This window comes from Sceloporus undulatus, chromosome 4, assembly GCF_019175285.1.
Source record: "Sceloporus undulatus isolate JIND9_A2432 ecotype Alabama chromosome 4, SceUnd_v1.1, whole genome shotgun sequence".
Taxonomy (NCBI): domain Eukaryota; kingdom Metazoa; phylum Chordata; class Lepidosauria; order Squamata; family Phrynosomatidae; genus Sceloporus; species Sceloporus undulatus.
The window spans coordinates 9,349,049-9,363,225 of NC_056525.1; the positions used below are offsets into that span (position 1 = coordinate 9,349,049).

Consider the following 14,177-nt stretch of genomic DNA (forward strand, 5'->3'; position numbering starts at 1 on the left):
AGGACTGATTTTTTGTCCTCTTGGCCATCCGCGGTATCCTCAGCATTCTTGCCTGCAGCATATGTCAATGAGTTGATTTTCTTTCTATCAGCTTTCTTCACTGTCCTGCTCGCGCATCTGTAGATGGTGATAAGGAATACAATGACTTGTATTAGTGTTCAGAGTTATACGTTTATTCTTTATGATCTGTCCAGTTCTTTCATAGCTGCCCTTTCTATTCCTAGTCTTCTTCTGATTTCTTAGCTGCAGTATCCATTCTGATCAATATTTGAACCATAGCCTTTCTTTCTCCAACAGGAAGGCATTCAGATCACAGAGAGTGGGAAGTTCCACATCAGCCGAGAAGGAACCCTGTCTGTCAGAGACCTGGGAACAGCTGATCAAGGGAAATATGAATGTGTAGCCAGGAATACTTTTGGGTTCACTTCCAGCACCATGCAGCTGACAGTCATTGGTAAGATAAGTCTCAGTTTCCATTTGTAGCAATAGTCGGTGGAATTCATTGATGTAGTTGGCATTTATCTGCCTCTGCACCCAGTGGGTGCTGCAGCTTAGAGGTCTAGGGGAGAGGTGAGCAACTGCAGTGCTTGTTTTTTTGCCCTTTGGACCATCAAGGGCCTGCCCAAACTTCCAAAAATTCAGGAACTGAGCAAGGCTGCATCTGCAATGCAGTTTGACACTGCATTAATGGCTCAATGACATGGCTCAATGCTGTGAGATCCTGGGATCTGTAGTTTGTTGTGGCACCAAAACTAAGAGAAAACTAATGCTCTCAAAAAACTACAAATCCCAGTATTACATAGCATTGAGCTATGACAGTTAAATCGGTGTCAAACTGCATTATTCCTGCACTGCAGATGCAGCCCTAGTCACTTTCTGGATTTGAAAAAAATGTATTTCTTTGATTTTAAACCTGACATGGACAACTGGTTTCCTCTGTAGGCCTTCTCAAAATGTTGACCACAATGTCACCATTTTGAGAGGCGCAATGAAAGGAAATGGAGATATTTTGGTGTAATGAAGAGTTCTAAAGGGTTGTGTGGGTGGGATAAGGGTGCATTTTGGAATTTTCTGCACATTTTTGAGGCAAAAAAATGCTCAAAAGTCACACCAATGTTTTTATTGGAGCTTCTGGAATGGTAAAAGCCCAGAAACCCTACACAGCCTGTGGGCCACACTCTGCCAACCCATGTTAAAAAGTGCAGGGGAGCAGGTATCCTATTGAAATGGTGGATTGCTGATCTTAGGAACCTTAGTATTTTCTCCTAGTACACTCCCCTACCTACAATCCCTAAAATTCTGAATACCTCACTACACCATAAATCTCAGCTTTCCACAAGATGTAGTTGTGGCAGTTAAAGGGGTATGAAAGTTCTATAGCTGTGTAATGCAGATATACTCTTATTAGGGAATTTATGGCAAGAGAAAAGAGACCTTAGGGGAAATGTAGGCACATGTAACCCTTCCTAAGTTTTCTCTCTTTTTCTTGGAGGTTGTGTAAAGTGCAAGTGCAGGCAGGGTAAGAAAGAAAGTGGCACCAAGTGCTATGATGCACAATTATACAGCTTTAAAATGTGTAGGCATAAAACAAAAAGACAAGATTTATTTCTTAATTTTTTTTCATTTAGATAATATGAGCAAATGAACTTGGAAAAACTCCCTTGCCCAGAACACCTAAGTGTAGTGGTTCTAACACAGGACTTTGTCTATGAGCTGTTTTAGGCAGAAGAAGGTGAAATGGACACTCCTTTAATTCTAACTTTCTTTCTTTCTTTCTTTTACTTTGTCATGGGTAAAATAAAGCCACAAATGTTGGCAGAACTGGTGATACTTTTGTAGCTACCTCAATCCAGGAAGCCATCAGCAGTGTGGACCATGCAATCAATTCTACACGCACCGAACTGTTTAGCAAGTAAGGCCAGAATCCTGTTGATGCATTGTGTCTTCATAAGTGGTCTTATGGCCCCATACAGACAGGCCAAAAGCTGCTTTAGGTCACTTTGGAGATATGCTGTTTAAATTATGCACGCACACTAAGAGTCTGGGAGCCGCGCCAAAGCCACGATCCAATCCTAAGGACTGGAGCGCAGCTTTGGCATGCACCTCCAAAGTGACCCGCAGCAGCTTTATTTTGGCCTGTCTGTTTGGGGCTTTATGTCTTTGGGAATTAGAATTAGGATTGCTCAGTTGCACAACATTAGTATCACATAGAGAACTGCTGTTATATAGGAAAGCCAGTATGATGCCCAGTGCCCAATGGAAGAGATGCACAATGCATCAGGTGCATCCCGATGCGCATCACATTGGTACCAGTGTGCACTGGGTACCAATGAGCATTGGGCACTCTTTCTGGTGTCCCCTTATGCATCTTTACAATTCAGTAACTGGTTTTCTTAGCACCTCTGCTACTCAGGCATAAGCAAAGTTACATTATACGAAAGATGTAGGATTTCAGTGTAAGGCTGTTATGCCTTACGCTGAAGTTGTGATTACCTGGCACCAGTGTAGGGAAAGGTATCCTTTGACCATCCCTGATTATGTGGAATGTCAGCCCCATGTGAGATGGATGCTAATGTGTCTCCTTACCACCCAATCACCAACCAGCCAAGAGCTTAGATAAAGTTAACAACAGTACTGCCAAATATTAGAATTAGGGTAAGTTTGATACCACAGGCTACCTCACTTTTTTTCCCCCAAACAGACGCCCCAAAACTCCTAATGAATTGCTGGCCCTTTTCCGTTATCCACGAGACCCATACACAATTGAGACGGCCCGGGCTGGAGAGATCTTTGAGAGGACTTTGCAGCTCATTCAGGAACATGTGCAACAGGGGCTGGTTGTGGACATGAATGGAACAGGTATGAAGCAGCAGCAGAGAGCAACTGGCATTCTTAGAGCCACCATGATGTCCTGGTTGGGAGACCTGGGTTCTAATTTCCCCTGAGCTATGAAAGTCATTGGGCCAATTCAGACCATGCACTTTCAGCCGATCTACCCAATGGGATTGTTGTCAAAAGTGGAGGGGACTCATCTCTACTGCCTTGAAACTCACTGGAGAAAAGAATGATATTAATGTGACTAATAAATGAAATAAGCAACAAGTCACCCCTTTTGCTTGATAGGGCAAGTGAGCAGAGCCCATTTGGCAAAATATTGCTTTTATGAGGGAGAAACATAGTTTATGAGCTAAACAAAGTGTAGTGGATTACACACCCTGGCAGTGAAAATCTCAAGCAAACTCACAGTGCTCACTCTTTTGTCTTAAAAAGATACTGTGTTTCTTCAGGTTGCGTGTTCACTTATGGTGACACTGTGATTTTGCCAGTTCCCTCCTCTAAAATATAGTTGACAGGACCTGGTGTTCACTGGTGGTCTCCCATCCAACTATTGACCAGGGCTGCCCTTGCTTAGCTTCTAAAATCATATATTTAGGCCCTCAAAAAGATGCTACTCATATGTATGAGTATACATTTAGGTTCTTCCTCAAAGGGGTTAAAAGGGGACTTTTTTGCCCTTGACAGTTGGCTTTTAGGAGAAACACTGATATGTTATGGGCAAGTATGAGACCCCAAAACATGGAAACTAATAATCTCACCTTCTTACCCTCTCCCTCCACCACTCCCTTCTCCTTCTGTGTCATGTCTTTTTAGATTGTAAGCCCGAGGGCAGGGAACCGTCTAACTAAAAAGATTGCATGTACAGCGCTGTGTAAATTTACAGCGCTTCATAAATAAAGGTTAATAATAATAATAATAATAATAATAATAATAATAATAATAATAATAATAAGTGTGGCATCTGGAGAGAGAAAGGGAAGAGAGGGAAATTATATATTGAATATATTGAGTTTCATATTGAATGTTTATTTTGACTGTAATACATCAGTAATAATAGTCATTTTGCAGGTTACCGCTACAATGATCTGGTCTCCCCTCACTACCTCAACATGATTGCCAACCTGTCCGGCTGTTCTGCCCACCGCCGCACACCCAACTGCTCCAATATCTGCTTTCATAAGAAGTACCGGACCCACGACGGCTCATGTAACAACCTCCAGCATCCCATGTGGGGGGCGTCCCTTACGGCTTTCCAACGCCTGCTCAAGCCAGCCTACCAGAATGGCTTCAACCTCCCCAGAGGCTTCTCTTTGGTGGAAGACTCCAGAGAGCTCCCCCTTCCTTTGCCTCGCTTGGTTTCCACTGCCATGATTGGCACGGAGACCATTACGCCTGATGACCAGTTTACCCACATGCTTATGCAGTGGGGCCAGTTCCTGGATCACGATCTTGACCAGACGGTGGCTGCCATCAGCATGGCCCGGTTCTCAGATGGAGAGTCTTGCAGCCAGGTTTGTACCAATGACCCTCCTTGCTTCTCCATTATGATCCCGGCGAATGACCCACGGGTGAAGATTGGGCGCTGCATGTTTTTTGTCCGCTCCAGTCCTGTATGCGGCAGTGGGATGACCTCTCTGCTGATGAACTCCGTCTATGCTCGAGAGCAAATCAACCACCTTACCTCTTTCATTGATGCCTCCAATGTCTACGGCAGCACGGAACATGAGTCCCTGGAACTCAGGGACCTCACAAACCAGAGGGGGCTCCTGAAGGAAGGCCAAGTGGTTCCAAGCTCTGACAAACCCCTCCTTCCCTTTGCAGTGGGACCCCCAACTGAGTGCATGCGGGACGAGACTGAAAGCCCTGTGCCGTGTTTCTTGGCAGGTGACCACCGGGCCAATGAACAGCTGGCCCTGACCTCCATGCACACCCTGTGGTTCCGTGAGCACAACCGTGTGGCCCGCAAGCTTCTGGCCCTGAATCCTCACTGGGATGGGAACACTGTGTACCATGAAGCTCGCAAGATCGTAGGGGCCCAGATGCAGCACATTACTTACTCCCATTGGCTACCCAAGATACTTGGGGAAGCTGGGATGAAAGCCTTAGGAGAGTATAAAGGTTATGGGCCCAACACCAACCCAGGCATCCTGAATGCCTTTGCCACTGCCGCTTTCCGCTTTGGCCACACACTCATCAATCCTCTTCTCTACCGCCTCAACGAAACATTCCAGCCCATCCAACAAGGCCATGTCCCACTCCATAAAGCCTTCTTCTCTCCATTCAGGATCATCCAAGAGGGGGGCATTGACCCTCTGCTCCGTGGGCTCTTTGGGGTCCCTGGGAAAATGCGGGTCCCTTCTGAACTCTTGAACATGGAGCTGACAGAAAAGCTTTTCTCCATGGCCCACTCCATTTCACTGGACCTTGCAGCCATCAACATCCAGCGGGGGCGCGATCACGGCATCCCACCATACAATGATTTCCGGGTCTTTTGCAACCTCACATCTGCTCAAGAGTTTGATGACCTCAAGAATGAGATTAAGAACCTGGAGATCAGGGAAAAGCTCAGGAGGTAGGGCAACCTGGCTAAAAGATGTCAAGGAGGTCAACTGTAATTGTAACCTCCTCTCTTTATGTTTATGACTCTTGTTTAGCAGTACAAATCCAGACATCCTAATTTGCAGCAGGGCTCTGGAGCTAGACATAGGAAAGTGGATAAAACCATAGGTGGGAAAAACATGGTGCTTTATCATCCTGCTCAGCACATAAGCCCTGATGGCTTTCATGTCACTGAACTGGTGTGAATCTGCTACTGGTTTTAGATTCTGAGCTCTACCTCCAAAGTAGGCTCAGCACCTTCAATAGAACTTTAAATTAAATTAAAACTGAGGAAGGATTCACAATCCCACCAACATAGTAGCCACCTACCATCACTTACCAGCAGCTGGGCTGGCTGTTGCCTCCAACAGCAATAGTGAGCAAATGGGGATTGCAATGAATTGTTGCAACTTGGAGTGCCACTACTCAGGTCTGCAACCACTCTGCTCCATCTCCCCTCCCCAATTTTCCATTTCCAACTTGAACAACTGAGTTGCATTTTCTGGCCCACTGAACACACACAGCCCCCATTGGCTTTTCTGCTTCCCATTTTTTGGTTTGAATCATATGCTATGACAAACAGATGTCTTGCACTATTTGAGAGAGCATCACATTTAAATACAAGCTAACCATTTAGTCTGCTTTGACCTTTAAATGCTGCAGGGGCTTTGAATAATACATTAAATGTCCACTCCAAAATTGATATGCTATAGATATTTGCTTTTTTTATTGCTGAAAGTGTCAAAACGGTTGAGACATTTTAAAACTGCTGTGAGGGACTGCCAATTCTAAGCAGAGCAGTATGGCTGGTGGAGGAGTTTCTATGGGCTTTCCCCTAACACACTATTTATCTGATTTACATTTCATTATTAACTCTCATAAATAAATAAATAAATAAATAAATAAATAAATAAATAAATAAATATAAATAAATAAATAAATAATAAAATGCCTGTATCTTCCTTCCTCCATCAAATGGGACTCATATACGATTTGGGTCCTTTTGGATTACACCTTCCACAATCCCTTGCCATTAGCCATACTGGCTAAGACTTCTAGAAAATGAAGTCCAAAACTTCTGGAAGCCCTAATTCCCCAAACTTTTACATAAACTAATTACCAATCAGTGCAAATAAATTCTGATAGAACTACCAGGAAGATACATTGGGAAGTGAAATGAGGCTTGTTGACTTTCAGGACAAAGGCAAATTTTTATCTAACATTTTTATAACAATTAGGGATTTACATTAGGAACCGAACACAGGATGGGATTTGATGGAAGAATGGTTAAACCTTCTAATTTGGAGTATCGCTGTTTGCATCATGTTGGATCTATGGTGTATGTCATGCCTATTTCAGCTCCTACAAGCTAGACCTTCTAAATTAGAGACATCAGTACAGCTATCAGAATTACCATTCTCTGTGGAGTTTAAAATCATGTTGCAAACAAGGCTCTTTGATAGATGAAACACAGCAGATCCTTGCTGTATCATCTAATCTCATTTTCCTTTCCCTTGCAGTTTATATGGAATTACAAAGAATATTGACCTGTTTCCTGCACTGATGGTGGAAGATCTTGTCCCAGGGACCAGAGTGGGGCCAACCCTCATGTGCTTATTCGTGACCCAGTTTGGAAGACTCCGGGATGGGGACAGGTAATTTAGCATTTTGACTCACATAACCAAAGCTCTTCACCAGTCCATGTAAGAAAGTTGTTCCTTGAATTAAGAAGACATATCTTCCAGCAGTCCCTATTTGGCAGGAACAGTCCCAATTAATCTTCTGTTATCCCACTTTTCCAGCTGCTTTTAAAATGTCCAAGTTTCTTCTACTACTTCCAACATTCTCCCTTTGCAGTTAGCTTGCTTCAGTTGCTGTAGTTCGCATTGCATTCAGTTAACTCAACTAGAGTAGGGGAAAGCAGATGAGGGGTTGGAGTCTTGCCTTTTGCAGTAAGCTCAGGAAAAAGCAAACTGCTAGAGCCAATCCTAGCTTGTATGCTTGTCCTCATTAATAGCTTTTGCCATTTATACCATAATGTGATGTTGCTTGACCACACATAATCTGGTTTTCATGTATGAAATGTTGGAAGGTATGAAAAGACATTAAAGACTTGACCATCTTTGCGTGGTGCCTGGGCAAACTGCCCTGTGTTAAAAAAAAACAGGGTTTATTTTTTTGGTTTACACCAGGTTGTTTGTTTGTTTATTTATTTATTTATTTTGCAACAATGTATAGTACTGCACCAATACAGGACTAAATCAGAAAATTAAGTAGCAAAATGCAGTTCAGAAACTTCAATAATAATAGCTCTTTTAAAGCAAGTTGTTTGGGTTGAAGTTATGTTAATTGAAGGATTGGTTTCTGGATGGCATTTCACGCACTATAAAACAAAGTGATTAAAAAGAAGCAACTGAAACTGGATAGTGGTCTAACAATAAACAGCTGCCAATAAACTATTAAAGTTAAAATCTTTAAATTCAAACAGTCGTTGTTTCAGTAACTGGGTTGGAAAATAGTAATAATAGCCAGACTTTTAAAAAAAAAAAATACATGAAGGGAAAAAGGAGTGATTTTTTTAAAGAAGTCATTTGAACCCTTCCTGTGCTCCATCTCTGATGTCTTCAAGCTGAAATGAGATAGGGCCTGATCAATAGAAGCAACCCATCTTTAAGATCATTATGGCATTTAATGAAGACCTTCTTTATTCTTCCAGGCATTTTACAATCTTTTCTTACTGAGTGCTTTTAAACCTTACCACCCCTTTATCTTGCTGTTGGATTTGCTTTTGAGTTCATTTGCTATAGTGTGTTTGGTGTTTGTTTGGTTTTTGTTTTGTGTTTTTTTTTAATTCTTTGCTCCTGATTTTATCTTGGATTTATTACATGGAGTCTTTAGTTCTTATTTTATTAGCTGGAGATTATATTTATGACATCTTCCACACTGCCGAGAGAGACCCCGGTATCATGCAATCTCAATGGCCTTTCATCATTGTTTTGCTGCTAGCTGGTCAATTGCTGATGGTCTTGCTTGCCAATTTCCCGCCAGGTTTTGGTATGAGAATCCAGGTGTGTTCACCCCGGCTCAGCTCACACAGATAAGACAGGCGTCGCTTGCCCGTGTTATCTGCGACAACAGTGACCACATCCAGCAGCTCCAGAAGGATGTATTCCAGGTTGCCTCCTATCCACAGGGCATGGTGAGCTGTGACAATATCCCTGAAGTGGATCTACGCATGTGGCAGGACTGCTGTGAAGGTAATGGCTGAGATGAGAACATCATGGGGATCAGACTGTAGCTCAGTGTTAGGGCACTAGCTTTGTAAGCAAAAAGGCCCCAGTTCAGTCTTCAGCATTTCCAGGCAGAAATGCTGCCTGGGAGACTCCTGTTTCAAGCATTAGAGAGTTGCTACTAACCAGTGCCAACAGTACTAGCCTAGGTGGACCAACAGACTTGCTGAGAATAAGGGTAGAAGCACAAGAATGCAGAAATATCTTAAATTTCCAATTAAATAAGCAGAACACAGAATTGTTTCATCTTTAGTGCTCAGTGGCAGAGCACTTAAGAGAGCCAGTGTGGTGTAATGGTTTGAGTGTTGGACTGCGTCTCTGGAGACCAGGGTTCAGTTCCCCACTTGGCCCCAGAAACCCACAGACTTAGGGTGACCTTAAGCCAACCTGTTCATTGGGTTTTCTGGGCAAGATTTGTTCAGAGGAGGTTTGTCATTGCCTTCTTCTGAGGCTGAGAGCATGTGACTTGCACAAGGTCACCCAGTGGGTGATGCTATGCCATGATTTTTTTTTTTTGTATTAAGCCAAAAAGCATCAAGTAAAACATATTTTTTTCTTCTAATAACAAATGGAAAACAGGCAATAGTCCCTAAAAATCTCTAGTTTGTTTGATCCAGCTAATTTGTTATATGTGTTTTAATGGGTTTTAATTGGTTTTTATATTGAATGATTGTTTAGAATGTTTTTAGAATTGTTGTATTGTTTTTAAGTGGTACGTGTGGGTTTTTCTATTGTTGGGTTATGGGCTTTCACTTTGTATTGTCTTTTGATGTTAAATTTTGTAAACCGCTATGATCTCTAAGGAATAGCGGTCTAGAAATAAACTTTCATTCATTCATTCATAGTTGCTAAAATCTTAACCCCCCCCCCATTTCTCCCAAACTGATGTGACTTTTATAGTATAACAAGATTCCATTGCCTTTTAAATACATATAATGAAAAATCATCTGCATTCATCGAATGTAACCCAGTCATTTAGACAGCAGCAACATCCTGTTTTCTGGTTGAAAGCTTTGGAGCACAACCAGCTGTGTAGCCACCTCTTCACAGTTACAGCAGTTCGTTCCCACTTTAACTGCCATTGCTCCATCTATGGAATCCTGGGATTTTGCAGACAAATAGAAAGCTAGTGTGGTAACAGTGGGGAGATACATTCAGAAATCCCACCATTGACCCAAAACTATGCTTTTTCCTCTCCCCCTCCTTCCCAAGACTGCAGGACAAGGGGGCAGTTCAGGGCACTCTCACAACATTTCCGAAGCAAGAGATCTTCTGGCTTCAGCTATCCAGAAGAAAACCCCTCCAATGACAAGCCTGGTGATACAAGGTACCATGTCCTAATCAACCTCTTCTTTTCCCTTCACAAAAGGTGATGTTACCTCCAAATCAATGCTAGGAATGTCAAGATAAGGAGGGCTCTTTTATATATGTGTGTGTGGTGGACTTGTAAGAAGATCTGTATGTTAATACAAAAAAATTAAAAGTAGATTTGTAATCTTACCAGAAATATTTTTGTTGGAAATTATGGATAAAGAACTGGAATGTAAATATGGATTACTTCTTTGATATATGACAACAGCAGCAAGAATATTGTTTGCTCAAACTTGGGAATGGATGGAAGCATCAATGATGAAAGAATGAATTGTTAAGGTCAGTGAGTTGGCCAAAATGGCGAAATTAACTTGGGTTCAAAAGATAAGCCAATCTAAGATATATATTTTTAAAAGACTGGTAACCGTTTACGGATTTTTTGAGCATAGCATTACAGGCCACTCACTTGAAAGACTCCTCAAATGAACTCCCCTAACTCTATTTCACTTATTCTTGCAGGATGGAGGGACTATCTCAAAACCACTCCCCAGAAGAGGATGTTGAAGCTTTAGTAAAAGACCTAGAAAAAACTATCTCCTCTCTTCGGAAGCAGGTAGATTTTCCATTTTGAGAGATATCTGAGATAAGAATATAGCATCATCTAATCACAGGTCTGCAAAGTCTTGAAATATTGGCATTGCCCAGTCTAGGCCTATTCCACACTCTCTTGCTATTAAAATCCAAACAATGGCATACCTAATATATTTGACACACAGTGCAGGTAACTTTTTAATACTTCCCCTCTCTTCAACAGCCTTTTCCAGGTCTGGTAGAGCTGCTGGCTGGACAGGAAAGAAAGGCAACTCACTTTCCCGCCTTGCCAGCAGGCCGCCTAAACCCATAAGGTAGCCCTTTCCCATCAGTGGCTGCTGGTGGGAATTCACCTGTTGACACCCCATCTGAGGTGTTATTTGGGCCGCATTCCCACTTACAAATAAATTGCTTTGCGATCCGAATCGATGGATCGGTTCAGCAGCAGAGCGTGGTTCACACTACATTTGCCTCAATCGCATTTTCTTGCTGCAAAATAAAATAACCCACTTAAGGTTCACACTGATGAATAGACCTGCTCCAGCTGGCCAAAGGGCAAATTTCAATAGATTCCGATCCTCATCTGGTTCACACTTGCGTGGAATCGATTTATCCAAAAAGACAAGGAAAAAATCAGTGTCAAAATGACACAGGTTAAATGGGTCTAGCACGTGGCCTCCCTCTCCTAATCACTTCAGTGATTTGGTTTAAGTGCAAACCATGGTCATTTAAAATGGCTCAAACCGATTTGCGATCTGGTTTAAAGGGTAGTGGGAATGTGATGGAAATGGTGAATCCACTTTGGGGCTTATATGATCTTTGAATGAGCAATTCAGAATGCGAAAAGGCTTGGAAACCTTGGATAGTCCATTTAATGTTTGGACTGGAACCGGAGGAGATTCACCAACCCACTGAACACAAATCACCAGTTGGCACTGTGTGGTACTCATGGCAATGGACAAACACTGGGAAGAGTGAGCTCTTACATCCAGCAAGCTTCTTGTGCTCTGAAAACTCCATGATCACTGCACACAAAATATACCCCACTCTCACTGTCACATCTGCTTTGGCCTAGAAAGGTTTCCATTTCATCTTCTTGAAACGACATCCTTCCTGGAACTCTCTGGCTGAAAGGGAGACATCACATTCTCCCTGTTGGAACTGCACCACACCTCTCATCCCAGCTGCAAGATCACACAACATGGCCATAAACTGACCTGTGGAGTGCAGGACAGCAGGGAAGCTTCTAGCTTTGTTTCTATAGCTGAACACACATTAACAAGGCATCCTCCAGTATTTCTCAGGGGTCTTCTTGAGGTTTTGGAGGATGACATCATTGTTGTACATCCAAGAACATAACTAGATAGTTCACCACTGCTGCCAACTGTCCACTGGCCATACTGGCAGTGCTGCAGCAAGTAAAAGGTAGGTTTGCAGAAGTGGTTGATCATTACATGAAGTTAGTAGAGAAGTCCAACCCCTAAAGCAACCTAAAAACTGACTTATGCAGGTGGAAATTGGGTGGTGATCTCTCCATCTTTGGAGGTCTTTAAATAGAGGTTGGATGGACATTTTTCAGAAGTGCTTTAGTTCTTATTTTTTTATGGCAGGGGGTTAAATTTTATGGCAGGGGGTTGAATTAGATGGTCTCTAAGATTCTAAGTTGGACTGAACACCTGCATAAGTTAGGGATGCCAGCCCCTATTTCTAGATGAAATATACTGGTATTAATCGATGTGCCTCGGTTGTATCCTGTCCTCAGATGCAGTGCCCATTTATGAATGACCCTCTTATCCCCTTTGCTTTTAGGTGAGTGGCTTGGAAAGAGAGATGAAAAAGCATCAGAGAAGGACTGCAGCTAAATATGGTCATCAGCAGAAGACTGGAGAAAACTGGAGCAAAAGATGACCCACTTTGCATGGTGAGAGGACAAACCACACTGAATGTGTGCATGACTGTTGAATATTCCCAGCAGCAGATTGAATATTCAAGAGTAACTGTTATCTTTGCTGCTGTTAATTGTTGTCAAATCATCTTTGACTCATGGTGACCCTATGAATGAAACATCTCCAACAGCCCTGCACAGGTCCTGCAAACTCAGGTCCCTGGTTTCCTTGAGTGAGTGCATCCACCTGTAATGCTGCCTTCTTTTTCTTTTCCTACTGCCTTCTATCTTATCAAACATTATTGTCTTTCTATTAAGTCACATCTTCTCATGATATGTCCAAAGTACGACAGTCTCAATTTAGTCTAGGGAGAGTTCAGGCTTGATTTGCTGTTGGACCCGTTTACTGTCACCTGCACTACCAAACTTGAGCTCCACTTCTTCATGGATTTGTCCTGGGAGGCAAATAGGGGCAGGGGACCCCTGGAGAATCTTCATGGCAAGAGTGATGGTTAAATGGAGAAAAGCCACAACAAAGGAGGACCACCCATAATAGAAAAGGCACAAAACAAATATAAGTCCGGACAACAAGGGTTCCTCCAGAAAGGTCTAAAAAAGCATAAGTTCTTATGATGTAGCTCCTGTTGGATTCTGCCAGGTTTTTAAGGTTGTTGTCACCTCTGCCTCGATTTGTTACATTTTTGTTAGGGTCTGTTTGTAGTAGATTTGGAGCTCTTCCAAATGTATTTTAAAACAAGGGCACAGTGTGTTGAGGAGGCCATCCTTTGGCTTGTAAATCATATTTGCTCCTCTCTGATTCTTTTTTTTTTTTTTATTAGAGTTATGGTGCTATATGGCAAAAGTGACTGATCTCGTCCCACTTCAAGGTCAGTTCTGCCACTGCCCTTTGGACTAAACCATCCTAAAACATTTATGCCTAGAGTTATGTTTGATCCTTGGAAGTCTTGGCCATAGCTATTTGGACAGGTCAAGGGACAAAGAAGCAGGGAGGCATGTAATGTGTTGGTTTCGCCCTTCCAGCCACCCTTCTCCTGGGTGGGGCAGGTGACAGTGGGAGATACATATCCTCTTTTTTTACCTTGCATTAAAGTAAAACCATGTGAGAAGCACTTTAGCACTTTACTTCTAAAGGCCTTTAAAATACTAAATGGGGCATTGCAGAGCAAAAGAGGCAGGAATGTTATCTGGGGTCAAAATGATAAGGGGATTAGGCACACGTACATAAAGCAGTCAAAACATGCATGACAAACATGTCCAACATTGACCCAGAAATGAAGTAAATGAATGTATTAATGAATGAGCCAATTTGGTGTAGTGGTCTGCGTGTTGGAGTAGAATTCTGAAAGACAATAAGTCAGTGGGAGAGGCGGGAAATATAAATAAAATTATTATTATTATTATTATTATTATTATTATTATTATTATTATTATTAGAGTTAGGTTGAAGACACATAACAACTAAACATAATATAATATATTGGATTTCCCCACCCTGCTCTGTAAATTTAACTGAAAACTTAATCACTTAGAAAACTTAGAGACAGGTAAGACTGGAATTCAGGCTTCCTGCCTGACCTTTGGTTTCTCTACTGGGACATTTCTGGTTATGGGCTTTGACACAGTTGTGTACCCAATGGTTATTT

At 42.3% G+C, this 14,177-nt stretch overlaps 1 protein-coding gene across 2 annotated transcripts in view; it reads left to right on the top strand.

The window, feature by feature from the left end:
- The window catches only part of LOC121929369 (peroxidasin homolog), an 80,638-nt gene that overhangs the window by 61,522 nt on the left and 4,939 nt on the right, over positions 1–14,177 (top strand). For both annotated transcript variants that reach the window (XM_042464889.1, XM_042464890.1), the window contains 9 exons: positions 298–454; positions 1,804–1,912; positions 2,702–2,859; positions 3,907–5,410; positions 6,957–7,091; positions 8,485–8,693; positions 9,939–10,053; positions 10,557–10,650; positions 12,438–12,549. In XM_042464889.1, coding sequence (XP_042320823.1) covers positions 298–454; positions 1,804–1,912; positions 2,702–2,859; positions 3,907–5,410; positions 6,957–7,091; positions 8,485–8,693; positions 9,939–10,053; positions 10,557–10,650; positions 12,438–12,536 — 2,580 coding nt within the window. In that variant the 3' untranslated portion in view covers positions 12,537–12,549. The remainder of the gene's footprint in view (positions 1–297; positions 455–1,803; positions 1,913–2,701; positions 2,860–3,906; positions 5,411–6,956; positions 7,092–8,484; positions 8,694–9,938; positions 10,054–10,556; positions 10,651–12,437; positions 12,550–14,177) is intronic.